This window comes from Strigops habroptila, chromosome 2 (assembly GCF_004027225.2).
Source record: "Strigops habroptila isolate Jane chromosome 2, bStrHab1.2.pri, whole genome shotgun sequence".
Classification (NCBI taxonomy): domain Eukaryota; kingdom Metazoa; phylum Chordata; class Aves; order Psittaciformes; family Psittacidae; genus Strigops; species Strigops habroptila.
Genome location: NC_044278.2, coordinates 114385182 through 114412618, shown reverse-complemented (window position 1 = coordinate 114412618; position 27437 = coordinate 114385182). Strand labels below are relative to the sequence as shown.

The 27437-nt window shown below is 38.9% G+C and overlaps 1 protein-coding gene across 1 annotated transcript in view; it reads left to right on the top strand.

Moving 5' to 3' along the window:
• The first annotated feature begins 3726 nt into the window (after positions 1-3726).
• TYR (tyrosinase) overlaps positions 3727-27437 on the top strand; it is a 49035-nt gene continuing 25324 nt past the window's right edge. The window contains exons 1-3 of the mRNA XM_030476334.1: positions 3727-4643; positions 14472-14688; positions 25031-25178. Coding sequence (XP_030332194.1) covers positions 3801-4643; positions 14472-14688; positions 25031-25178 — 1208 coding nt within the window. The 5' untranslated portion in view covers positions 3727-3800. The remainder of the gene's footprint in view (positions 4644-14471; positions 14689-25030; positions 25179-27437) is intronic.

Sequence of the window (27437 nt, the reverse complement as noted above, 5' to 3'; positions counted from 1 at the left end):
GTGAGGTACATGATGCAAGGGCAAAGGACGTAGTTCCGCAAAATGCGTGAGCCAGTCCAAGAGACCTCCAACAGAGCAAAGACTGGCCTTACCTCTCCCCTAGTTGTTTCCACCACTAGTTTTCCATGACTTAGAGTGCTTGTCCGACCTCAGCAGGCCAGTTCCTCTTGGGAAATAAGAAGATCGTTAACCAGAAAAAAATACTAACAGTTTCCTCGTAGGTTGCTAAAAAACTTTCTGTGCTTTCAGCCTCAGTGAGCTGTTAGATGAGACAGGGATTTCCTGAACCAGCATGCTATTATCCACCTAGTTAAACTCGGGCCCTAGCCTGCTATCAAGGCTAAATTCATGTATTAGCCACCCAGTAGCAAAAAATTGTATAATCTTTTTCCTCTGAAAGCTGATAGAAAAGCATTCAGACCCACTTACCAAAATTTCCACTCTGCCCAGCATGCTCCAAAAACCCAGAAGCCAGGCTGCTCTTCAGCAAAGAGCTGAAAGCAGAGGTGAAGTGTATGTGGAGCGTAAAATAACTACAGAAAATATTGCTTCAGCATCCCACTTAGGTGCTGTGCTGTCATCAAGACTGATAGATACCAGATAAGTTTTGTGTCACCTGCAGCAAAACCCCAAATCATGTAGATTATAGATCAATATGTTAGTAACTTTCATATACTCTTCAGTCTATAACAGGAGAAAAGCCTCTTTGCCTTTTGCTGCTGTTTCTATACTTTTATTGCTCTGATTGCATCAGCACCTCTTCTCACTTGCTTTGAGTTGCAGATCAATAACTTTTTTTTCTTATTCCTAGATGTGTCTCTAATGTTTAGCCCATATTTTCAGACCAGTTTGAATACCTATTTTCTGGTGCACCAAGTCTGTCTCTGGGACTTCCACTATCAGATCAAAAATAACATGGCCGCCACATAATAAAAACACTGATCTAGCAAAATTCACTGGTTCAATGTTGTTAAAATGGATAGATTAAATTTATGACAGCAGACTTTGTGACAGATCAAATATCGCCTGTCCACACCTGTATGTTTTTGCTAGAACAAGTATTTCTTGCCTTTGCATGCTCTATAAAACCCATTAATCAATAGCAGTGGCCTTGCGTTCTCTGAACTGATCGAACAGCGTAGAGGCTGGGGATTCACACATGGCCCAGGTTACATTAGGATCAGGAAGATGGTTAATCTGCTAAAGCGAAGATTCATAACTGTGATAACACATTTTAACCTGTGAAACCAACCAGACCTGTGAATTCTTTCTGCAAGTGTTCAGGGTCAAGGCTGGCCAGGGTGACAGGAGTGCTTTTACTTGCTGCACAAGCCAAACTTACCTAAACCTCACATCGAATTTCAGAGTAGGGGCCCAATATCCCACTCATTTCTGAATATGCCCACAGTTACATCTATCAGACCACCAGCTGTGTGGACTGTATATTAGGTATGCTGGTTCCAAGTTAAAAGTTGGTTACTTACAGCATGCAGAGTCATTTCTGAGTCTGGGGTTGTCCTCCTTTCATACATTCAAATGAGTGTTTAAGCCTTATCTTCAAATATCATACCAAAAGGTCTTTGTCTTAGGCTAAAAAGTTTGTGAGAGTTTCTAGTCTGCTTGTTATGCTGGGTGGAAGCACAGGAGAGCTGCAAAGTCCCACGAGGTCTTTTTAATGAAGATAATTCTGTGCAGATGCAGCATGTAAGGTATGACTGTCTCATGTTTTGGTGATTTGACAGTCACACATAGGAACAGGAACACATATTTTCTTACTTGATTCATGCTTATGGCTGTTGATAAATGGAAAGTTTAATTTCCCAACTATTATCTGAATCACTGCCTTATTCAAAACAGGGCTCTGTTCAACAGAAAGTCAAGCAGGGTATGTGCTGCTCCTCAGTCACATTCCTCATTCAGAATTTCTCATTCATACTGTTTAACAGAGGATTCCATTGTTAACCAGTTGCTTCAGAAACTTGTCATATGACAACTGTCAAGGCTCAGATTCTTATTTTATAACATTGAACATAAAGTTTCATTTGAATATAAAAATAGGGTATTGAATGTATTTGTGTGTATGAATATCTGCCTAAATATATATTTAAGGGCTTTTCTGGTTTGCTCTGAGGCTCTACCTCAAGCCTTTCCCAATCCCTGTAGCTTTTCAGTGAAAATTAAAAATATATATAATTTTCCTCATGTGTAGTAGTTTTGCACTAGACTCCATGAGAGGAACAGTAAACGAAATAAATTGCAAGGGTTTCCCAAACAACCAGGCACAGAGAAAATAAAATAAATCAAACAAGCAGCATTTCTATGATGAAATCTGTTTTACAAGCCTAACCTGGAAACCAGGGGAATCAGTCAAACAACAGTAAACATCAGCCTGTGGTTAGAAATATTCTTCGAAAAAGCAACTCCTTTTCCTTTGCCCTTCTTGCTCCCAGCTTCCCCATCACAGGCTCCCTGGCAGTGGGATTTGGGGATAATCTCCTGGAATACCTGAGGCGTAGAAGCCAACAGGATTAAAGCACCTCGTGCTCCTCAGCACAGTCATGTGATGAACTGCTGATCCCAGCAAAAGGCATCATTTCCCAGAAAATTTCTCACTTCATTTGCCTATAAGTTGTTCTTGCCCTTCTGAGATTTTACCTAAGCATAAGGAAATGATTCACAATGTTTTTAGTAAAAAAATAAAACCAGCAGAACCACTCTTGCTAATAACAGTGATGCTGAAAAAAAACCATGGATAATTCATGTTCAATTTGCCCAGCAGTAAAACAACTGCTGTCCCTTTGCTTCAAGGGGCAACTTCAAAGAATGTGTAACTTCTAATGCCACCTGTGCAGCTCGATTAGCTCTGATCAGGTTAATGTACAAGAAGAAAGTGGTGGGTGGTCTGGAAGCTGCACAGTAACATATTCAGTAAAGAACACAGATATGATGTTTGCAGACTGCTCAATGGGAGAAAAACATCAGTTAAAGTTTGTTTTCCAGTTGCCTAAAGTGCTTTCTGCAAATCTATTGGAAGTTTGTCTGTATTCCCCACAAAACTGCAGAGAAGTTCTGGAGGCAGATTTTGGTGTGTCATTACCTGTCAAAGCACTATGGATTCTAGGGAAGCAAAAAGTTGTTTGGTTTTTTTTTTCTTAAAAGTTCATCACTTTCTTTGTGAAGTTATTTTGCCATATGCCAGGAAAGGCAGCTTACATTGAAACACAAAAATGCCAAGCCAACCCATTTATTCTGTTTCTGCCCTATGTTCACACTTAATCCAACCACATTTTATGACCACTTCCTCTTAAAAAAATAGAAGTTTTACCCCTGAATAGTTTATTTTCTGATTTTGAGGTTCACTGTGCTTATTTAACTGATCAGATTTTTCTGGGTGTTTTCTTAAACAACGATTTACTCTACAGCATATGATCAAAAAAGGAATGTGAAGAGCTGACAACAATTTCTGTGTCCAGATTTTAATTTTACTTCCTCTGCAATTGTCAGAGGAAGGCAATCATGTGCTAGGCAGGAGATGAAATTTTATAAGTGCCTGTATTTTGGAGCTCATAAGGGGTGGGGGAAAAATGTCACTTGGCTTTCACCCAGAACATGTGATAATCAGATTAACTCCAAAGTGTATTTTGTGTGTAAATGCATTCAGGTATGGGGAAGGACATTGGAGAGTGCACTGTAGAGGTAGTCAGCAGTGAAGTGTTCCTGGTGGAGGTGAGGAATTTCTTTCACACCCAGGACTTTGGAGGAATCAGAGGCAGCACTCCATGCACTGAAGCATAACACCAATGTTCTCCTGCTGCTCTGTGAGGATGTCCCTGTTTGCAATGGGTTTTCTGCTAGCCATCCTTCAGCCGTCCACTGGGCAGTTCCCCAGAGCCTGTGCAAACACACAGAGCTTGCTGAGGAAGGAGTGCTGTCCCCCCTGGGATGGAGACGGGTCCCCTTGCGGGGAGCTTTCCAGCAGAGGGTTCTGCCAGAACATACTTCTCTCTCAGGCTCCGCTGGGACCGCAGTTCCCTTTCTCAGGAGTGGATGACAGAGAGGACTGGCCCTCTGTATTTTACAACAGGACATGCAAATGTGAAGGCAACTTCATGGGATTCAACTGTGGGGAGTGCAAGTTTGGTTTCTCAGGACTCAACTGCACTGAAAGGCAACTGAGAACGAGAAGAAACATCTTCCAGCTCACCACCAGTGAGAAGGACAGGTTTCTTGCCTACCTTAACTTGGCAAAGAACACCCCTAGCCAGGACTATGTTATTGCTACTGGCACATATATTCAAATGAACAATGGCTCCAACCCCATGTTCAGAAACATCAACGTGTATGATCTCTTTGTGTGGATGCATTATTACGCATCTCGAGACACACTCTTAGGTGGGTCTAATGTGTGGCGGGACATTGATTTTGCCCATGAAGCCCCTGGCTTTCTGCCTTGGCATCGTGCCTTCCTGTTGTTGTGGGAACGTGAGATCCAGAAGATAACAGGTGATGAGAACTTCACCATCCCCTATTGGGACTGGAGAGATGCAGAGGACTGTGTGGTCTGCACTGATGAATACATGGGTGGCAGACATCCCACCAACCCTAATTTACTCAGCCCAGCATCATTTTTCTCCTCGTGGCAGGTAAGGAAAGGCCAAAGGTAAGGGGAAGGGGAAGGGCATGATCCTACCTGATGTTAGGCATGTAAGTGATGTGCACAAACTGGGAGCTTACAGAATCACAGAATCAATTGTTAGGGTTGGAAGGGACCTCTGGAGATCATCTAATCCAATGCCCCTACCACCTAGAATGTGTCCAGGTGGGTTTTGAATGCCTCCAGAGGGGGAGACTCCACAACCCTCCCGGGCTTAGCCATGCTGCTTTCCCTTAGACATTCCTGGAGAGAAAATAAGCACTACCACAGAGAGCAAATTGGTTTCTACGTGAACTTAACTTCATTTAGAGCTGTTCATTTGTTTCTTTGTCTATTCTCTCTGTGACTGTAAGATTTAGGCTGCTTAATTAGGAACCTAAAGTTAAGGTGGAAGGAGGAAAGTAATGCCTTTAAGTCCAAACACGGCCTTCAGCAGGCTAAACAGGCTTGAGGCTGCTGTGGCAGTCAGGCAAGAAAAAGCAGGATTTATGTACACAAATTGCTAGGACACAACCATTGTAAGTTGATTAACTTACTGAATGATGGAAATAGAAGCAAGGAGTTTTCAGGCACTCTGCCCCTCTCACAGTGGTTTACTCCGTCTAAGAGTTAAAAACTATCAAATTAAGCTAATCTGCTTTCAATTTAAAACAAATAAACAAAGAAATAAAACAAATCTTTAGCACACAGAAGAAGCAGCTGTGTAATTCACATCAGTAGTTCCAAAGAAATTTAAGAAATAATCTCTGTTGCTAAAAAGGGGCCAAGAAGTAAATTCAATAGCTATTCCTGCCACTTAAAAGCACTGCAAATTAGTCTGTAAACCAACATAAATTTACATATTTAAATAGGTGATGTGGTCTTACATAGCTGAACTGTACTGTGCTGTGCTAACACTGAGAGCTTCTAGACTTTTTGTCTTTTGATCGTTACTGCCACATTGCCTAAAATACAGTGACAAAGGTCTATTGGCTTCTACAGACACATTCCATCATGACAATAGCAACAGTTGCTTCTGGCACTGAAGTCTATGATTATGTTGGTGTATATTTATCTTTGTTCTATTTATTTCTGCAGCAACAGCCCAAATAAAGGTTGGGCAGTTTTAATGATTTAAAAGAAAGTGAAAGAGATACAAGCTCCAGCATCTCTGTGATATTCTAGCATTACAAAAATGCAACTGGGATTACTGGGCCTGATGTACTGTATTTAGTTGTGATTCATGCTTTCTGGATCATATAGTCTGTGTATATACCTGTAAATTCAAGCATACAGGTACTGTAACAGACCTATTTTAGGATATTCTCTGGCATACATTTTGTATGCATTGACTGGTTTTCCTCCAACTAGGTACTTTTCAGGGACTACTCCCAGGAGAATGTTTTCATGCAGCCACCCTCTTTGGGAGACTAAGATGATTTTACTGACATAGACATAGATTATTTCATGCCATTTGGCCTCAGTACCCAGGAAATTTCCTGGCCACATTTAATTTACCAGTGTAGACATAGCCATAAAATAACTATAGCTACAAACATGTATTTTCATCCAATTAGAAGACTTTGCTCCTTTCTAACAGTATGACTCTGGATGAACTTTACTAAGTTAACTAGATTGCATTACTAGAATCAAGTGGATCAGTTGCTGTTTTGCACTGAGCTCAATAAAGAATTATGTGAAAATGGTACAGGTGTTAAAATGGATTAAATTTAATTAGAACTGCACTAGTTACATGAGTCAAGAGGAACTATCAGTACAGGTATTGGATGAAATAACCAAGGCAGGGGGAGGCAAGTAGTGTAAAGGAATTGGCAAGTTGCTAGCAGAATTTTCTAAAGGAACTGGAGGGGTCAGATAGTTATGATAATTATATAGTTATAGTTATGTTTAGGTCATTTTTATTAAAGATGTTATAAATCATACCTGGATTCTTAACATCTATTTTTATTAAAGATGTTATAAATCATACCCGGCTTCTTAAAATCTTTCTATCCTGGTAGTAAGCACACAGAAAATTTGCGAGAAGCAGTGAATATATTTAAGAAACAGTCAGGTTTATAATTTCTCATATAAGGTCAGTTCCCACAAATATATTTGGAAAATAAATACAAATTTTTATGAAAAAGTTGCTTTAGCATGTATTTTTTTAATAACCTGAATAGGTACAACAAAAAAAACCCCTGTGCAATGTTTAAAATACATTGTCAGTGTATGTATGAAAGCTCTAAGTAAGTTCTCTGCTCATATGTTTTCCAAGTGATTTCTGATAATGGATGCTTACCACTTCTATTTTTCGGCCATTTCTGGGTATGTTACACTTCAAAAAAAAAAAAACCAAAATAGGACTACAATAAATTTACCTTCAAAGGCTTTTATTCTCTTCTGACATCTTCTATCTATGTATAACTGCTGTCTTATCTCGAGAAAGAATGAAAAAGATTGAACAGATCTGTGTTTTCAGTCAGTGAGTTTGGCGTGAAGATACAACACGAACTGGTGTTTCTTTATTAGCCTCGAATACAAATTCAGACAATTGCTTATGATGGAATAACAGTCAATACAGTTCCTTCAAGAAGCATAAAGTAAGAGATCAGTATCTCACTCCAGAAATTCAAAAGGGAACAAAAATAGCCTAAGCTTGAACCGGAAAACAGCCACAGATCTGCTGCAGAATACGCTGATTATCCAAGCTCTGTAGCTAAACAGAAAGAGAGAAAAAAAAAGAGGAGGATCCAGAAATGTGAAGGAATTTAGGCTTTCAATAAGAGCTCAAAATAAAAAGAGGGCGAGAGAAACCTTTTAAACAACTCATCTGTAATATAGTGTTCTTTTTGGATTTTAAGTCTCTTTCCATAACAAAACAATGCCTGCTATGTTAGGCAATAGTTATAGATTTCTTAAAAAGAAAAGGTAAAGTGCTTATTTGCAGAACAGCATCTCTTTTTTAATCCCTAAAGAAAGGAGAAAATACTTTATTCCATTGAGAAGTTGCCATGGCAACATGGAGACCCATGAATAAATGCTGAAATTTTTGCTTTTGCCTTACTTTTCCTTCAACATGCTGCTGTTACCGTTTAGCTGAGTGAATTATCCATCCACATTTGTCTCATGTTTATCATCTAAGTGACACTTCTGATCCCTTGCCTTGGATTTTACCAGCAAGACTATCAGAAATCTTTAGTGTTGTAATTTGTTTGCTTGGCTTAAGTTTTAGGGTAGGTGGGAAGGATTTTCTCATGCTTTCAGTTACTTGCTTGCGATGATTCAAGTGTTGAATTAGAAATCAGGACTGCATGACACCTACTAATGTTTTACCAGTTTATGCAATTCTATGTTGACTTAATGGAAAGCTATATGGGAAATGGAGAACTTCCATGACATTTGAGAGTTTTTTTGTCTTGCTGCCCATTTCTATAATTATTCAAGATAATAGATGTCCTAAAAAAAAACCTAACAAAAACCAAACAATAATAATTATGCCTCATTTAAATAGTAGTAGGTGAAATTCTTCTCTCCTCTGTGCCAGAACTAATCTGGAGAAATAACAGAAGCAGTGGAGTTAGTTACAAATGTATAAAAAGCCTTCTGCAAATAAAATCAGAATCTTTCTACTGGTAGTTACATTAGAGCTTGGGGGTCCCCATAGTGTGCCAGAGAGATGATAAAGAAAATAAAGCAGGAGAATGGAAACCCTGGTTTAGTTCTTGTGGCAAGCAGTCTACAGCTCCAACTTTAGCCCCCAGTATCTTTTTCTCTCCTAAAAGATGTGACTTGAGAGAAGTAATTGCATAAGGTGGAGAGCTGTCTGCTCTCAGATGTGCTGGCGTAAGCCTGCAGCCAATTCTTTGATGCAAGCACCAAGAATTTCCTTTGGAATGTCATTCTGTATCACCCTGTAGAACCACTTACACAAATGCAAAGCTACTACAAAAGGGAAACAAGTTACACAAATAGAAAATGGATGTAGTGCTCCTGAACTAATAATGACAGTACTTTAGATCCACTACCTGAAGATACGACTTCATAAGAAATATGAAATGCAGCTATTCAGACACAGTCATTTAATTTTAAGTACAGTTTATCAGGGAGCTGTATTGCTATGTGAATAATCTGAAAGAATCATTTGAATTGCTGTTTTATGTTCACCTTTAAAACCAACCGGATATTTAAAAAAATACAAACACCAGAACCCAACAGTTCTTAATTCTTAAGTCAGCCAAAGTCTTACATTCATCTGCTTGTGGACACCCAAGTATCTCATGAACTCAGTGTCTTTATTTCTTATTGCATCTTAATTGTTTTTTGTGCCAGCTACAGGCTGGTAAATTAAAAAGCAACAATCCAAATGGAGCAAGTAGCTACAAAGGAAGACTTTATCAATCATAGAATCATAGGATCATTGAGTTGTAGAATACCAGCTTGGAAGAGACCTCAAGGATCATCTGGTCCAACTTTTCTTTGCAAAAACACGGTCTAGCCAAGATAGCCCAGCACCTTGTCCAGCTGAATCTCTATCAAGATTGGTCTCCTAACCATATGCTTACATGGATTATAAATTTGAAATATTTCCTGTTGCAAAGAGGTAACTCTCTGCATGCCACACCTCAGTACTACAGCCTGAGGGAACCACGATCTGTGCACAGCAGGAGCAGCAACTCAGGTATCCTCAGCCTCTTTATGTCACTATAATCTCAAATCAATTCCCCTTCTTCTGTGGGATCACGAGTGTGTGACAGCAGAGTTTGGCCTGTGGTTGCTTGGCTGTTCCCTAGTATATAGCCACGCTTGCTCAGGAGTCATGCAGTCTAAAACATAAGCATCTTCAGAGGTGTATAAATTAATAGCTAAGGAATGTAATAAAAAACTGGTTTCTTAATAAAAGCAGCTTACCATCTCTCTGTAGAGCAATGTGTCCTAGTGAATTTGCAGTAGATGTGGAGACAGCAAGACCAGCGGTACAGCTGAATGACTGAAAACAATACAACAGAACAGGAGACAGACAGAGAGCAGGGAATCATGCTCTGCCAAACCAGAAAGTGTTAATGAATATTTCAGCATGATTTGACAGCAAAGTTTCCTATTCCACCCTAGCACCATTTTGAGGTGCTGAATAGGATATAAGTTACCCCTCAGTTCTGGGTTGCCTCTGAGCAAAGAGGTAAAACTCTGCCAGCTTTTGTCGAAGGTTGAGAAAATACCTTGAAGGCCCTGGGTTTGTTTCAGTGTTGTCACTTCGTGTTTGTCTCATCTCCTTTTAGCTTGGATTTCATAGCTTCTCCAGTTAGCGCATATGCCATAAGGGTCAGAAAGATAATTAATGACCTTATCCTTACACAAAGATGTTTCTTAGAATTTCTCTGAATCATTGCTTTCCAAATTTTCTTCTTTTTATTCAGTTTTACCTTTCTGTTCCTGTTAAGATTCAGGAGTATATGGAGAACCAGATATAAATATACACAGTGTCTTAATGAATCTTTGATCTGCTATAGATACAGCACCTTTTAAAGTTCTGCCTACAAAAGCTAGCTCCCAAAGTACAGTTCATTCTGTTGCTGGTTATTTGGGGGTTTCCTTGCATTTTTCCTGTTTGGTGAGTAAATGGCTTCTGGACGTCACTTAGCTAGGATTAGATTATGCCAGACCCTAACGCAGCCAAAAAAGTAAAAATTAAACCTCTTTACAATTGCCAAATATTTTAAATCCATTGTGAGGGCTGCATTTTTCCAAATGTTCAGGTATGTTACCTGTACTTTATGTCCCTGTGAGCTCAGCTCCAGTAAGTACAAAGAAACCACAAAGAATTTCTCACCAAAACCCCCAAAGCTTTGAATTTAAAAATAGCAGGCAACGGTCTGAACACTGCTGAAGACTCCTGAAATGCAATTCACTTTATTTAGGCACAGGAGCTGCTCTGTCTTTTTGAAAGAAGAAAGGGTTTCCCATTCGCAAAAAGGTGCGAGACAGCAGCAACGCGTCTGCACATTTACAGTCGGATTTCTAAGACCCGATACAAAGAGCTGTGCTAAAGATCTCAACTGCAGTGCGCGGACGGATGTTTTTTGCTGGGTGCTACAAGACCCAGGAGCCATGCTGCATATTCTGGACTGCCATCTACTGGCATTTGCTCTGCTAACTACTTACATAAGCTTTTCCTAGGAGTATCTTCCCAACAATTTCCCTGGAGCTGATGGATTTACGTATGAAGGAGAGCAGGCACTCGGTGCAGTTTGAATATGAAGGCTTGTCCAGGGTGAACTGAGAAATTTGCTTAGGACTTTTCCGAAAGGGAACAGAAAAATCATGTTTCTAGTAGAAAGTATTCCTGCTGAATGGAATGCAGGCAACGGTGTGACCCATTTTGTGTGTGCTTTATGCAGATTACATCCAGAGAGGACCATTTGACTGATCCATGTTCTGTTACCACTTACACACCACATGACTGATAAACCAGCAAATTATAGTTTTAGAATAGACCCATAACTTATATTACCTAAGTTAGACCTTTCTGTAAAAGTATCCTGATAATTCTATGGTCAGACATTATTTTTTACCTCAGGAAAAAATAGCAGAAAGTCACAGACAAGTATTTTCATTCCTGTCCCTTATGTTGGCATTTCTTGACCATGAATTAGTTAACAAATACCTTATAGCATCTGGCTTCTATTTAGGATGAATTTGGTTAGTCAGACAGCTAAGGAGGGATACACTCTAAATGGCAGAGAAAAATTAGCACTCTAACAATTTATAAGCCTCATAACATTAACAGTTGCATTAAATCCCATTGAAATTGATAAACAGAACAAAGGGGAGGTGTTCCTTTGTTTAGGTATATTTGAACTCATGCTTGAAGATTCCCTGTCGGAATATCTGGAAAGCTGGTCTTGAGCAAAGCATCTGATTGCTCTTTAAGACACAATGGGAATATATTCCCAGGGCACTGAGGGGAAGATGAAAAGATAGGAGATGGCAAGACAGAAGATATGGACCTGAATGAAGTCCATAGAAAACAGAGTTAAACAGAAAATCCACATGTATTTTCTGAGCCAAATGCCAACTGTGAAATGGGCTGAGTTTCACCAGCAAAGACAGACTTGCTTTCTTCACCAATGCACTTCTACGGACATAGGACTGTGCATTTTTATAAACAAAGAGGTTACTGGAGCATCTCTTGAATCATCCCCCTATTTTCCTTCTAACAGGAATAAACTCTCAGTAACACAAAGCAATCATAAAAACAGCACTGTAGTTATGCTTTGTTTGCAAGGGTAGGTCTCTCCACTACCTCTCCCTTCTCAGTGGAGATTCTTAGAAAAGACCTCTTAGAGGCTTAGTCCTGATCTCAGTCTCTCTTTGATGCACAATTCTGACCCATTTGGTGAGCTTCGGGGGGGAATGTGCACATGAAAATCTCTGCTGGACAACTCCAACTCTCTGCTGGACAACTCCCTACAGACTCCAAGGGCACCTTAGTAGTTTTAACAGACTACTAGGGCAGATTTCTGTTAATAAAGCAGTCTCTAAAGATGTATTTCTATGATAAGCTTTCTTATCTTCTCAAAAAAAAACCAAACCCAAAATGACGAGAATGAGTTATTCATGAGATTCATATTCATAGGAAATTTATCATTTAAGAACTCCAGATTCATAAGAAATCTAGGTCATATCACCAGCTCCAACAGACATTTTCTAATGTGGTCAAATCACTCAGAAAAGGATTCATCTCATCTCCTTCCACTCATTCAAGTTAGTTAGGCAACAAAGCAACTTGCCTTTGGCTCTGTCTTTAGTTACTTCAGAGGCACATCCATACCTCCAGGGTGTGATTCATCCTATCCTAGTGCAGAAACACAGCATTAAGTGGAACACTCTTAATTTTGCTTTCCTTGCTAATTGCAGTCCAGAGACTGTTTCTGCATTGATTTTTTTATACATTCTATTTCATTGACTTAGTCAATGGAGAGAGTTAGGCACCCCTAGAGGTAAATACATCTTACCTACCTGACATCTGGCTTAGGACGGCTGAATCACACTCAGGAGATGCCTCTCTCTCTCTCCTGACTGCAGAGGTCACCCTAAAGTGTTGCTTCAGTCCAGCAATTTCTACTGGTGAAGTGAATCTCCCACTCACTTCCTGCACTAAGAGAGAATCTCATGTTCTTCCATCCCATTCTAGCAGACATGATTGCTTTCACTCACCTTCTCATTCATTGTTTCCATGAAACAGAAACACACCTCCAAGATGAAAGAATTCTGGAGGTTTCATTGTTGTGTTTTCTCCTCTGTCCTTTCTCCATACAAAATTCTCGTTAACTATGTTGATTACTTGATAATGACAGAGTCTCACATTTTGAAGGGATCTTTGATGATTTGGACTTTTATTTGTTTTGATGTGTTTTTCAATAATAAAAAAAAAACCCCAAACCAATAGATAACAGTTTTGCTTCAGAGCCTCAGCCTCACCTGAAAGAGATACAAAACAACTTCTTGGAGTTTTGAGACACTGTTGTTCTGTTTCATTTTCATAGACCCATCAGCTGTAACACTATACACACCCACCAAACTCTCTAGTCTGATCTTCTGCTTGTGTCATTATATTTTCCTCCATTTTCCATACCGACTCCATGTCAGGCAAGTTCCTGAATAAGAAGTAGAAATACAAGTTAATACTTGTGCTAACTTCCTGTAGTTTTATTGTACCAGAATATGAAAAAAAAAAATCCTCCCTCTCATTCTGATCACTTCTCTGGCCAAGAAAGGTGCACAGTGAGAGCTGCTATAAAAGCTCATGATCATCAAAGACTCACATTCTTAGATAATAAATACATTATTGTGGCTTAAAAAGATATTGAGCAGCAACTTTGTGACACTTACAGACTGCGTGGGTAGTTTTAACTCATGGCAAATGTGAAGGAGCTTGAGTCAGCCAAAACTAGCTGACTGTCATTTGAGGTTACATTGAACTTCCTTTCTCTTCCAGGAGTCTCAAATTAGACTAGCAGCTTCTAAAGATCATATGACAAATAATGACTTCTTATGCGATGGTAACTGGACTTTGCCTGTAAACCCAAAACATTTATACAAATTATGCTGCATTCTGACAGTATTTAATATCTGCATCCAGTTGTAAAAGTCCTTTTCCAATACCCATCACTGTGGTATCTCAGTTGGTGATACATGTTCATCCTTGCAACATTCCTCGGAAGTAGAGCAGCATCTTTTCCTATTTCGTACATATAGCATCATCAAGACATAGTGAAACTAAGTGTCCATTTAGTCTGACCAAACACAGATATTTTCAGAATAAAAAGGTTTTGGGTTTGGGTTTGGGTTTTCTTTCATATTCAAAGCCAACAATTCCCGCTCTTACTATGTGGGGACAAAAATCTGTGATTCTGGCTTTGTTCAGGAGTCTGCTGAAGCCAAAATCCTCCATTTAGCAATCGCAGCCGCAGATTTAACTCCACTTGTGTCCTGATTACCTACTATTTGTAGGTAACACTGAATTTAGCCTCTGTGAGTTTTCAAGGGTATAAATGAGAACTGATGCCATAGTCCTACATGGGTAGCTTCAGATACAGACTAGTGTATTCTTTTAAAATGTGCACTGTACTAAAGGGGTATCTTCTTTGAAATAACCCAGCTTATATTCGAATCATACACAGAAAATTTTAAAATTAATATATATTCTTTCTTGCAACAAACTTACTACATTGCACATTTTCTTCACTTTTCAAAAAATATATTAACCTAAGTACCTCTTCTGTTTGCTTTTATTTTTTACAATTGCAAGTATGCTAATAGAAAGTGTTTTATACAGGTAATTTGTACTCAGTCTGAAGAGTACAACAGCCGTGAGGCTTTATGCAATGCCACAAGCGAGGGGCCTATACTGCGAAATCCTGGGAACAACGATAAATCAAGGACCCCAAGGCTTCCATCCTCAGCCGAAGTTGAATTTTGCTTATCACTGACTCAGTATGAATCTGGATCCATGGATAAAATGGCCAATTACAGTTTCCGAAACACTTTGGAAGGTAACGTGATTATTCTATTATGTCATTTCCATCTGTAAACTGAGTCTCTCCGGGGTTAGAGCCTTTAAAATCGGCTGTTTGAGTTGATTCCATGAAGCACCACTCAAAAAGAAATAATAAGTTATGTTTTCTCCTGGAATAGCAACAGACAGAAAGAACCATATTAAAGGCATTTAATAAGAAAATAGAAACTAACATGTTAGGAGATATTGTCTCCTGATATTGTCTGCACCAGGCACAGCAAAGAAATGTAGAACTGCATGAAAGGAGACCATCTAACATATCTAAAAAGAGACAATCTACGTACACATAACTATCTCCGTGTGGGTTACAGGTTTGGCCTGGAACTCACTGTCTTCCAGAGGCCAACAAGGCTGAAAAAGGGTGCTGCCACTTGGCATGTTATGTCTACATCCTTCAACTGTGAACTGCATAGCAGACTTTTTTACAAATGCTAAGGATTGGGGATTAAGTTATACCTCAAAAACGACCCTTAGTATTATTTCTGAAAGAATTTAGTTACTTATCTTCATTATATAACTATCCAACCTGGTTTGAATGTTCTTAATGTGCTAGTAAACAAAGGTCCTTAGCTAAAAGGAATAATTATTCTTAATTATCTGTCTACCTAGACTTTTTTGAATCTTGCTTAATTGCTAATGAATAAGGATAGCACATTATATATATCAATTAATATTTCTACAGTATCATACATCAGCTGAATCAAATATTATCTATTTTTGATATCCCAGAGATTTTTGCTTGCAAGGAACTGTGCACGGGCCAAAATAATGTGTTATAGGACCTCATGTGAGGATAAGAAATCAAAACTTTTAATATGTTCAGTATTATTCTTAAATGCAGTGTGGAATGCTGTAAAGCTTTCTCAGGCGGAAAACAAGAAAATGAAGCAGTTTAAGCTCTAAAACCAGTCAAAAATGTGGAATTTATGTGCTGACAATCCAGACATTAATTGACTCCAGCTCTGGACATAGCTGTGCTTTTTACCTTTGAAAACAGAAACCACACAAATTAAGGGAAGAAAAAGGTGAGATAACTGAGTAGAGATTTGCTCACATTTTTGTCCTTAAAGTATGTAAATAGATGCAAAGGTTGGAATAGGAGGAGTAGAGAAAAGGGAACTGAAATAAACAAGTCATAAAATAGTGAGAGTGTACCATCGTGCTGATAGTGCTGTGAACAAAAGCAAATGCACAGTCTATGGAAGTTATGCTGAGCCACACAGGGGTTTGCTGAGAAGCAGAGTCAAAACAGACCACTCACTTACAAAGCCAAAAATTCAGTATCATGACTTCTCATTAAAAAACAGTAATTGAGTGAGTACTTGCATAAAAAGGGCAAAACCTGCATTTTGTCAATACTAAGTCTAAACTGGCAGCTAAACAGAGTCATAGATCAAGTATACCCCTTTGATAAAAATGGATGCATTCGCTTATTGAAAATAACAGTAGCTATGTTCAGGAGAATAGCACAATGATCAGGAAAGCACCTTCACTTCTCAAAGAGCCTGGAAGAAGTTATTGTAAGTCTAAAATCGGAGTCAGTGTTTTGTTTCATTAATCTGTCAAACCTTTTTCTCTATTCTCTGTCACTTTAGTTTCATGGCTAGCAAGCACAGTCACACCTGGTCTTTGTTAACATCATAATGTCTTCTGCCAATCACACTTGAAGAGGGTCATGCTTTAATCTAAATAATGGTAATATCATTGCATCTTACAAGAGCTCTTCTGGATCAATTTTTTCTTCGAAGTGAATTCTTTTGTTCTGTGTAACAACCCTTCAGAAGCTGAAGAGTGTTCATCTTTCTCCTAACTGAGGTTATGAAGCTCCAGCTCACCGCTGAGGTCATTTGGAGCCCTCCAAATACCACACAAGGCATATCATGTTTGCCACTAATAAGTTCTAATGTTTTTTCTTGTGATTTAGATAGTTCTTCTAATAGACTGGAGGAAAAAAATACATGTTCTTGTAGATGTATGCAAGCCAGATACGATTCAGAATTCATACAGCTTAGGCAGCTGCAGAAGCTATATTTTGTTGGTCATAGATTCTTCATTTTTTCTGGATGAATCCAGTCAGCTCAACATAGGGCAGACCATGTCTGCTTTATCAATCCATCAAGATGTGCCCTCCATGACACATACTGTAACCCTCTCAGATAATCTGTAGGACCCTTCCCATGTGATTCCAAAAGGGAAGAAAAGAGCCTGAGCAGCTCCTTTTCTCCTGGCAGTGGAGGTGAAACTTTGTAAGTTCTGTGATCCATACGGAGGGAGCCTGGGAAGCTGTAGCTTAGTAGTGTAAGACTGAGGCAATGAATGTCCCCTCCTTAGTAGCTCTGTAGACATGAAACCAAAACAACCTAACATTAGACCCTCTCTAATCTAGGGGAAATCCTGTTACTAAAGTGACCATGTTTGCTCATAGTCCAACTCCCAGCGCAATTACCAGATCCTACGTTGTTGTCTAACTTTTATAGCTTAGCTAAAGGAGATCTACAGTGCTCAAGGGCTGATATGGAAAAGACTAAAAGGCAACAGCATGATGTTATCTTTGTTTCCAGAAGAATATTTCTTTAGAGCCAGAGACCACTGAAGCAAAATTGTGTCCACAGCATCCCATAATAAGGGGCTTTTTGGTGATGAGTCTGCCTGAATGTGAGCCAGGTGTGGCTCAGTAGGAATTTGTCTATATTCCTGTGGACATGAGGCTTATTCCATCAGACACAGCTTTTTACATATTTTTTAATTTGAGGATATTTTATTTTTTAACTTGAATTATGTCAACATTCAACTTTGCACCACAGGACCACAAATATTTCTGTCAACTAACTTATTTAGCCAACAAGATAGTGAACTGCAAAGTGAAGCCAAGAATACATGGCTAATGTTAAAAAAGATGGTGGAAGTTTTTCAACAAGTTTTACTGCCAAAAAACTTCATATTGTGTTAGCTCCTTTCTTAGAAATGGCCTGCTTATTTTTTTCATTGTACAGATGCCAAGCTTAAATTGCCAGCTTGCATTTATTATGTCAGTGCCTACTTCTACATGACAACATTCTTACAAACGTAACACTCTGTATTTCCTAATACTTACTACTTTTCCTAAGCAAAAAACTTTTCAATCCTTCTTTACTTGTTTGCACAAGTTTGTGCCAACACACCTAAGGTCAAATTCTAACCTCTTTTAGATCCAACATAAATCCAAAGTAAGTAAGTCCATTGACTGTGTTGGAGCTACTCTAGTGACCAGAACCAAGCTAGAAACTTGTAGTTACTGTACTTGAGTGGCTCCTGATTTACACCAATGTAAGATTTACTCTTCAGTTTTACTTCTGTAATGAAAATGATTTTTTCATCTCTCATTTAGAAGAACCAAGGATATAGAAGATTCCCTTCTAGGCAAAACTTTATGCTCTTCCATGCTTGAGTGTACTGGAACAAAGACAACACCTTTTTACCCTTAAAAGGGGTAGGTATGAGCATCATAATGCAGGCTGAATCTCTGTTTGACTACTAGAAAATGCTGCTACAGAGACAGAAATTTTGTCTCTTGAAGAGTAACTACAACAGCCACAAACAGCAAAGGTCAATATTGTTCAATATCGACACTCCCCTGAGGCTGAGCACATGGGTTGCCTTTTCACTTTGGGACAGGCCAGTTTCTGTTTTAACTGGAAAACAACAGGTTAAAAGCAGCTTGCACATTGCCCCTTGAAGTGAAAAAAAATATTTTAAATAGGATTTGTTGAATCATGGCCCTAATGGGAACACTGTTGACTTCACTGGACACTTCATGGATAGAAGATGAGAACTGAAAATCAGTTTAGTTTATCAGCATCAGGTGAGATCCGAAATTGATTAGATGGCTGCAAATGAAATAGTTGGGTTTTTTCCTTGTGGTGTTCAGTTTTGGTGTGACACCTCAAATGCTATCTCCTAAGTATAAGATATGGCTGAAAATCTTAAAATTTCTTTTAATTTGTGAGTAAATTCCACATTTGAAATTATTTTACTTATGGCAACTTCAAACGAAAATCAGTGCCTTCTAAGTTTGGCACAAAATAACAAAAGAACATTTAAAAAGAAAAAAATTCTAAAACTCTATCACTTTCATTATTCACAATTAACTCATGATACATGGTATCAAGTCGAGCCATGTCACAGCATTCCACTGTCTGTCACAATTAGGTATTGTTACTGCTGTTCTATCATGAAATAATAGAATAAAACATCAAACATTTCAATATGTAATTTCATTTGAATAGGACATTTTCTTTTTTTACTGAAATAAGAGATTTTCATCTGGAAAAGTATTCTCAGTTTTTTCACTGTGATCCATATAGCTAATGAAAAATGGTTTCTCAAAATGAAGTTTGCCAACAGAAAGCTTCCAATTAAAAAAGTTTTACCCTACAGCCAACATTCTCGCCCAGCTCAGACGTCAACCTCTGAGTAAATTTGTGCTGCACATTGAGGAAGTGCTGTCAACTTGCAGAGGGCTGTTACTAGAGAACTAGAAAGACTATTGTCCCCAGACCACAGTGAAGCTCTACAACAGTCATTTTAAGGAAAAATCTTGATGGTGACATGGTAAAATTAGACAATCACAAACTTTCATTTACTAGAGCCCCTAGGCCAAATTCTGCAGATCTTGCAACTACCTTGCTCTAGAGACATTACAGTAATAACATTGCTTGAGAAAATACGTAAGATTTAAGCCTGAAAAATTTCCTGTGAGATTGCCAATGGCAGAAAAACTCCACAAACATAAGCCAGAAGAACATCACTAACTTCAAAGACCAGCAAGGATATGGTCTTAAAATTCTTATACCCTTCCTATTTTAAAGTAGATGTATCTATCTGACTTGAACTTGTCTAAAATGTGAAATCCATATAAAGAATAAAATCATCCCAAGGGAGAGCAGGACTAAGTAAATCAGGCAGTTGGACTCATAGAATAATAGGATCAGAGAATCATTTAGGTTGGAAAAGACCTTTAAGATCAAGAGGACTCTGTGGATGAAGCGCTCTACAGACAGATAGGAGCAGCCTCCCGCCCGCAGGCCCTTGTCTTCATGTGGGACTTCAACCATCCTGATATCTGTTGGAGGGATGGTACGGCCCGGCAGAAGCAATCCAGGAGGTTCCTCGATTGTGTGGAAGACAACTTTCTCTTTCAAGTAATAGAGGAGCAGACAAGGAGAGGTGCCATGCTTGACCTCGTGCTCACCAACAGGGAGGGACTGGTTGGAAATATGACCCTCCAGGGCAGCCTTGGCTGTAGTGATCACGAGATTGTCGATCTCGTGATCATTGACCCCAACCATAAACCTAACACTGCCAAGTCCATCACTAACCATGTCCCTACACCTACACGTCTTTTAAATACCTCCAGGGATGATGACTCCACCAGTTCCGTGGGCAGCCTGTTCCAACGTTTGACAACCCTTTCAGTAAATACTTTTCACCTAGTATCCAATCTAAACTTCCCCTCGTACAACTTGAGACCATTTCCTCTTGCCCTATTGCTTTTTACTTGGGAAAAGAGACCAACCCCCACCTCAATAAAACCTTTCAAGTAGTTGTAGAGAGTGATAAGATCCCCTCTGAGCCTTCTCTTCTCCAGACTAAGCCCCCCAGGTCCCTCAGCCATTCCTCATCGCACTTGTGCTCCAAACTCTTTACCAGCTCCGTTGCCCTTCTCTGGGCCTGCTCCAGCACCTCAATGTTTCTCTTGTACTGAGGGGCCCAGAACTGAACACAGGATTCAAGGTGCAGCCTCACCGGTGCCCAGGACAGAGGCACAATCACTGTCCTGGCCCTGCTGGCTACAGACCAGGATGCTGTTGGCCTTCTTGGCTGCCTGAGCACAATCTGGCTCATGTTCAGCCATGAATCAGCACCCCCAGGTCCTTTTCCATAAGCAGCTTTCCAGCCACTCTTCCCCAAGCCTGTAGTGTTGCACGGGGTTGTTGTGGCCCAAATGCAGGACCCGGGACTTTGCCTTGTTGAACCTCATACTACTGGCCACAGCCCATTGGATCCAGCCTCTCCAGATCCCTCTGCAGAGCCTCCTACCCTCCAGAAGATCAACACTCCCACCCAGCTTGGTGTTGTCTACAAATTGTCCTAACAACTGAACTAGAAAGTCATACAAAACTAAAATTTATTTTGTAAGAAAAACAGTTAAGAAAGACATCTGCAAGACTGTTATGAATCACTCCATAATGTTAGGGATGCCACAGATGTTAAGCAGACAGCTAAGGTAATCATAGGAGATAGGATTATTAGAATGGTTCCTCCATTCCTGTAGCACTGAATGCTGCTAATACTCTCCAAGTCCTGCAAAAACCTATGCAGAGCTTTGGTCAGAAGCAAATGAGCAACTGAGGAAAACACTACCCATTTTTAATATAAAAAGCTTTGCCCTGGACTGATTGTACATGAACTTCCATGGTCTCCATTATTGGATTGTAAAATCCAGTTAATATAATTAAATCTTTATTAAAAGACATACACCTTACCTAACTGCATATTCACTAAAAACCACCTATATATCACCCTAAAAACTATCAGGCAGCCTTAATTTTGAGTGGCATCAATAGCTCCTCCTACAGTAAACTCTGGGCTAAATCCCCATCTGATTTAATCTGGCCTGACTCCGGTGAAGCTACTTCAAACCCACTGAAGCATCATTGCTGACTTACAGTGCTATGAGCAGAAGCAGAATCAGGTTTATGATCTCTTAAAAATGTGATTTTTCTCTTACTGAAACCACTGGTAAAACTTCCAATCACTTCAGCGATGTAGACCCTAATGGTTATTTTTAATCCACCATAATTAAATAAGGGTTTAAAAGGATGTCTGAATTCTATAGCTTCCTATAGTGGGCAGATGATTTAATAGCTCACTTCCATGAGGAACAGTCCTGCTTCTCTGTGCAGTCTCTGCCACCCAACAGTCAGCTCTCCTTTTTTAGTACCAACCAAAAAAGTTCTCATCATACCCTTACATGAGATGCTGTATCTCAGTAGGCTGGAAAAAAACTGAAACCCCACATTCTAGGGTAGTTTACTGCCAAGATAGTGAGTTAAATCATCTAGTACAAGGACTGAGGAGGTGTAGTTACACATGAGAAAGGGAGGCACAGCAGGGGGCAAGGCAGGTGGAGGACGTGGAGTTCCCTTATCTAGATGCAAAGAGCTCTTATTTCAGCTTGCTGCAGTTGTAGGTCTGTAGCCTCACATTTGCTGTGGAGATGATTTTACTGCAGCCACCTCAGCAAAGTTTCCAGTACTCTGAAAATAACCTAATTTTTTTCACATATTCTTTTTCATTCACTCTACCCCATTTCATAGTATGGGGTATTGTATAATATAATATACAAATGTATAATATTGTATATTATATAATATTTATTAATAATTATTATATTATTAATTGTTATATAATAATTATTATAATAATTATTATATAATATATATAATAGGTGATTGTATAATATAATATACAACCACCTATTCATCCCGAATAGGTGATTGTACTGAAGTCTTTTTAGAAGTCTGAGGGAAAAGAGTAAGACCCAGGGTCTTATTCTTATTCTTATTCTTATTCTTATTCTTATTCTTACTCTTATTTTTATAAAGTAACACCACATTGTGTTTTTATTCCTGATAACAATTTATATGGAGTTTTCATAACAAGAAATCAGATATTAGAACTTCTCATGCATGTGGTTAAACATGATGTCACCTTTGACACTGGCTGACTGCACCACAATTAACTGGGAGCTGCAGGGTGGGGTTGCTACATCTGTCCCATTTACAGAGTTTTGATTAAGATAAATTGCTTGTGTGCAGATGTTCCATGAAAAGTTGTCCAGAGCCAAAGTGAGTATTCTGTATATTTGTTTATGAATTATTAGACCAAGTGTTTGCAATGCATTAAGAAATATCCCAAGAAGTATCCCAAGTCTGATATAAACCACCTAGCCTTCTGCCTACACTCTGCATAAATTTTATCTTCCTTAAACATACTTATAATGCAGCTGAATACAAGTAGAATAGTTGCTTCAGAATGATATACAGATAGATCATTTTCAGTTATTATTCACAGTAATTTCCTAGTACTGCTACATTGCCTGATTCCAATGATCATACACTGTGGCCATCAGCAAAGAAGGCCAGACTTGTTGCCATCTGTTCCTGTCTAGGAACCTGTCTAGGATCCTGATATCTAGCCACTGACAATGTACTTCATTCTTCACAGATAATATTTTAGTCTGCTGTTTCCCCTGATTGACAGCTAGGTAACAATATTCACCACCAGGCAAATTTCTGTGGACAATGTTTTCCCTTTGAGAACTGCCCATTGCTGTTTGTGTCACCAGGCAGCATCTTCAATAATCCCAGTACACATGCAGTTATTTGTAGGCATTAACATGTTCCTCTTTCTCGCCTAAATTCAGACTCCCTCCACCCTGAAGTCTTACAGTTTTCACCAGAAGCCAAGTCTACCTCCTCCAACTGTCCTGATTATGTTTTCTACTCTGATTTTTCTTGAATTTCTCAAAATCTTAGTCCTACTATTACAATCAGAGAGATGGATGGCTATTATGGTGTGTTGGTTCCTAGGTGCCACAGCTATGATATGACCCTTGTTATAATTAGCAGTGGTTTTATGCCAGATGCTTTTTCCCCTGTTTGAAGAGGTTAACAGACAAGGCAAAGCCCAATGAGGGACTTTAGAATAACAAACCAACACAATCATTTCCCTGTAGGGTCTAAAACTCAGCATTCCAAGTTCACAGAGTATGACATTACTCGTAAGGCATTGCTAGCCATGTCTCAATAAATACTTTGTGTGACTCACAGAGAAACAAATCCAAAGAGCAAAACAGTTGGTACTGAGGACCTGAATTCCATGTTAAACATGAGGTTTTTGACAGGGAAGGGCTTCTTTCACACCAGCTCTAGTTCAGTCCCATGAATTGAACACCCACTGATAGTCGGCACATTTTAGATTTCCTCCAAAGGAATCCAGCCTGCAAAGTCAGGGACTGCCCTGTGATGTGAGTCACAGCATGAAACAGAAGGGCTGTTGGAAGATTCACTTCAAAAGTATATTGCTGATCCTTGTTCAAATGCTAGTTCTTGGTCCAAATAAGTAAATAAAGGAAGTGTTCAAATTGAGGCATTTCCCCAAGACAATAGCTATGATCTTTCTTTTCCCCACCTTGCAGACATGATAAACTGCAACAGTACTGGGAAAACACTGAGGACCAGCACAAGCATGTTGTTCACAGCCCTTTTTATTTGATTATTAAATTGCAAAGATGTTTTAATATGTCTCCACTATGCTTCCTCATCCTACAGCTTACACAAATTGTGAGAAGACATCTTCAGGAATCAGGTCAAAGAGAGAGAACAGAGAGTTTTTGTAACATGGGTTAAATAGTAGAACTAGCATCAGGTTAAGAAATAGATTGGGAGGACAGTGTATGTTTCTGCTTTTACTCTCCTGGAAAATCCCAGAGAAGGATCAGATAGTTCAGTTGACTTTTCTTAGGAGTACTTAAAAGCAGGGAGGAAGCTCAGCTGTTAGGAATACGAACATCAGAACTGAGGTATGGACAGGCTACCAAAATAAAAACTAATGGAAAGACTCATCTTCCAGCACTTCCTATTTGGGGTTGGTCTGCGTGACCTCTTCTGAAAGGCCATATTTTAAGTGCCTTCCAAAATAACAGGAATCTACAGACTTTCACCTTGCAAGTCTGACTGTGGAAAATTATTATTTACCAAATTCTTTTGTAAAAATTATTATTATATTGTGTTGGTTGCTATTAATAAAATAACGTGTTCTATAGAGACAAAACAATATTAAATGACTATGTGATGAGATAAAATATCCTGTTTTATCTTAGGAATCTGTAAGTATAGAGATCAAAAGTGAAAATAAAGTGAATAACTTTTCTCAACATAAATAGATGAACATACACAAATGTCTGCAGTGATTATGCTGCCTTCTAACAGCCAGGCACAATGGACAAAGAAATTTAAAAATATAAAGCAATTAAGCAGTACATTTGCTGACATGCTGCATTAGTTACATGGCAAGACTTTTGATTTAGCTTATTATAATTTCATCTTTGCTATGCCTTTGAAATATATTACCACTCCTTTACAAGTTTTCTTAAGCCCTTGTCTAAAAAGCTGAATGTAAATGAAGTGAAAGTAGGTACTTTGATCTTCAGTCTTACTGGAAAGAGAATTATATGCATTGTCATATCAGCATATGATTTCCTCTTGAATATACAGGCTTTGCTGATCCACAGACTGCAATATCAAACATATCTCAAAGCGGCTTGCATAATGCACTTCACATCTACATGAATGGTTCCATGTCCCAAGTACAAGGTTCTGCAAATGATCCTATCTTTGTACTACACCACGCATTTGTTGACAGGTGAGTTTAATTCTTCTTAGTAAACACGATTTAGTTTGTGGTTTTATAGTGTGTTTTACACCTACATTTCAAACCTGCAAATATTTTACATGCCTTTACATGCACAGCATGTAAAGACATGTAGAACTGATCTCTGCTATTATTTGAGAGCAAGTGTCTTTCCTAACCTGTCTCTATGTTCACTGGACTAAATATAATTTGACAAGTTGATAAATGCATTCTTCTTTTATTACCAAGGTAAAAATAATTCTTCAGTGATGTCATAGTGATTAATATATATGCATGTGTATGTCAGGAAGTTTGGACCAAAAGTGTGTGACTCATTTTAACACGACTATAATCAGTTGGAGCAATTCCTTTACATTCTAAATGTCAGTGCTGTTTTAATTTCTATTCCATAAGGAAAATCCAAGCTTGCTATTCATAAATAAAGAAGAAAAAAAATCTGTATTTCAGTGTGATAAACAAAATTGTGACTGTCTCTTGATGAAAGAGAAGAGTACAGCTGTGCAGAATGAAAGGAAAGCAAACAGAAGGATATCATGTTTATTAATAAGAAAGGGTAGGGGAGCACAGTTTTGCAAGAAAAGAGTGAAATTTCTGTGTTTAGGACAGTACTCCAAGATTTAATGGTGACCTTAACAATTTCTATGTCACTAGAATACATGCAAGTGGCTACAAACAATCTGCTGTGGATGACATTACACCAAACTGTGATGACTAAAGAGCAATAAAGAAAGTCAGCTAAGCAAAGGCCACACAAACAACCCTTGTTCTGAAGCACTTTATGTCTTCTTACCTCTACTTCCTCTACTTTCCCACCATGCACTGTGACTTGGCTACTGCAATGCTTAGAAGAAAAACACTATTACCCTCTACAAACTTTGGGGACTCTCATACATTTTTATGCTTAGAAACCTACAGACTGAGACTCTGCCTGCATGCGGCAAGGCGTTTATTTGGATGAAAACCAGAATGGTTTCTTCATTTGGGTCACTGAGGCATGCAGCACAGGAGGGATGAAGATTACAACTTGCAGACATCATCCTGAAGGGCAGGTTTTTAGTTCCAGGCAGTTCATACCAAAACTGTTATATAAAACTTTATTTTGATTAACCAAAGTGCTAGTAGGTATAAAAAGGCAAATTTGAAGTCAGGTTTTTTCTCCTCAGTTTATATATTTAATGAGCCTAATAGTTATATTCTTCATACATTGCACATCCAGAAATAGGACATCAGGTCTAAGCAGGTCACTCAGGTATCACTGGAATGGTTCCTTCAAAAGGTGACCCACCTGTCTTCTGCTCCTCATTAGCCTTCTGGAGGTGCCAGGTTTGAAACTCTTTGCTGTGAGAAGCTTTTCTTCAGAACATTTTAAGAGTTAAGCAGTGTAGCTTAGCTGTGATCCACCCATTGATTGCTTAACAGGATGGATGCACAAGGGTTTCAGGTGGCGAGTCTGGCACCTTGAAATTAACTTTCCAGCATCTAGGCTATTAAAGAATGGATCAGTTGAATATTCAGAGAAAAGGAATGCAGAAGAGAAAGCATTATGCTCTGCCATACCAAAAGAATTGTTTTCTGTAGACATTTACGCTTGTATGAGACCAACACATCTCTTAGCTCCCACTCACTGCAGGGCTTAAGTAGGACCTTGGTCTTCATGCTGACCCCTCCCACAGAGGAATTTCATTCATAGTCATTATGAGCCCTTGGAAATACTTTTCATAACTGTAGCTGTTAGCCATTTTAGACAGAAAAATTACTTGCAAAAGATAACATCGTTAAATCCTACTGGTATTGAGTAAATAAATCACTGCACAGGCACTGCAGGGGCAATACAGATATCCACAATGCAACGTCATCCCATCTGTGGCAGAAAGAATCTTTACCAGTGCTCTGCAGCTACTGTGTATATGGCCTTTAGTACACATGGATGTAAAAACTGATAATAATGCTGCCTTTTGTGTAAGTAAGTGACAGAAATGCATTAGCATGATTAGTGTTACTTAGCAGCCTTATCCATGACAGATTAATCATGCTTTCAGTTATAATTAATAAGTAGGTGACTGATAGGTACGTACAGTACATTTTAAAAAACCTTGTTCCTCTCTACATAGATTTTAAATCTGAAGGGCTGCAAAGAAGTTATTTTCTGAGAGGCAAGCAAGGATACAAAGAATAGAGGAAATAGTCTCCACAGCAGCAGAAGCACTTTTTTTGATCTTTATCAACTTCTGTCATGTGGGCAGAACACTT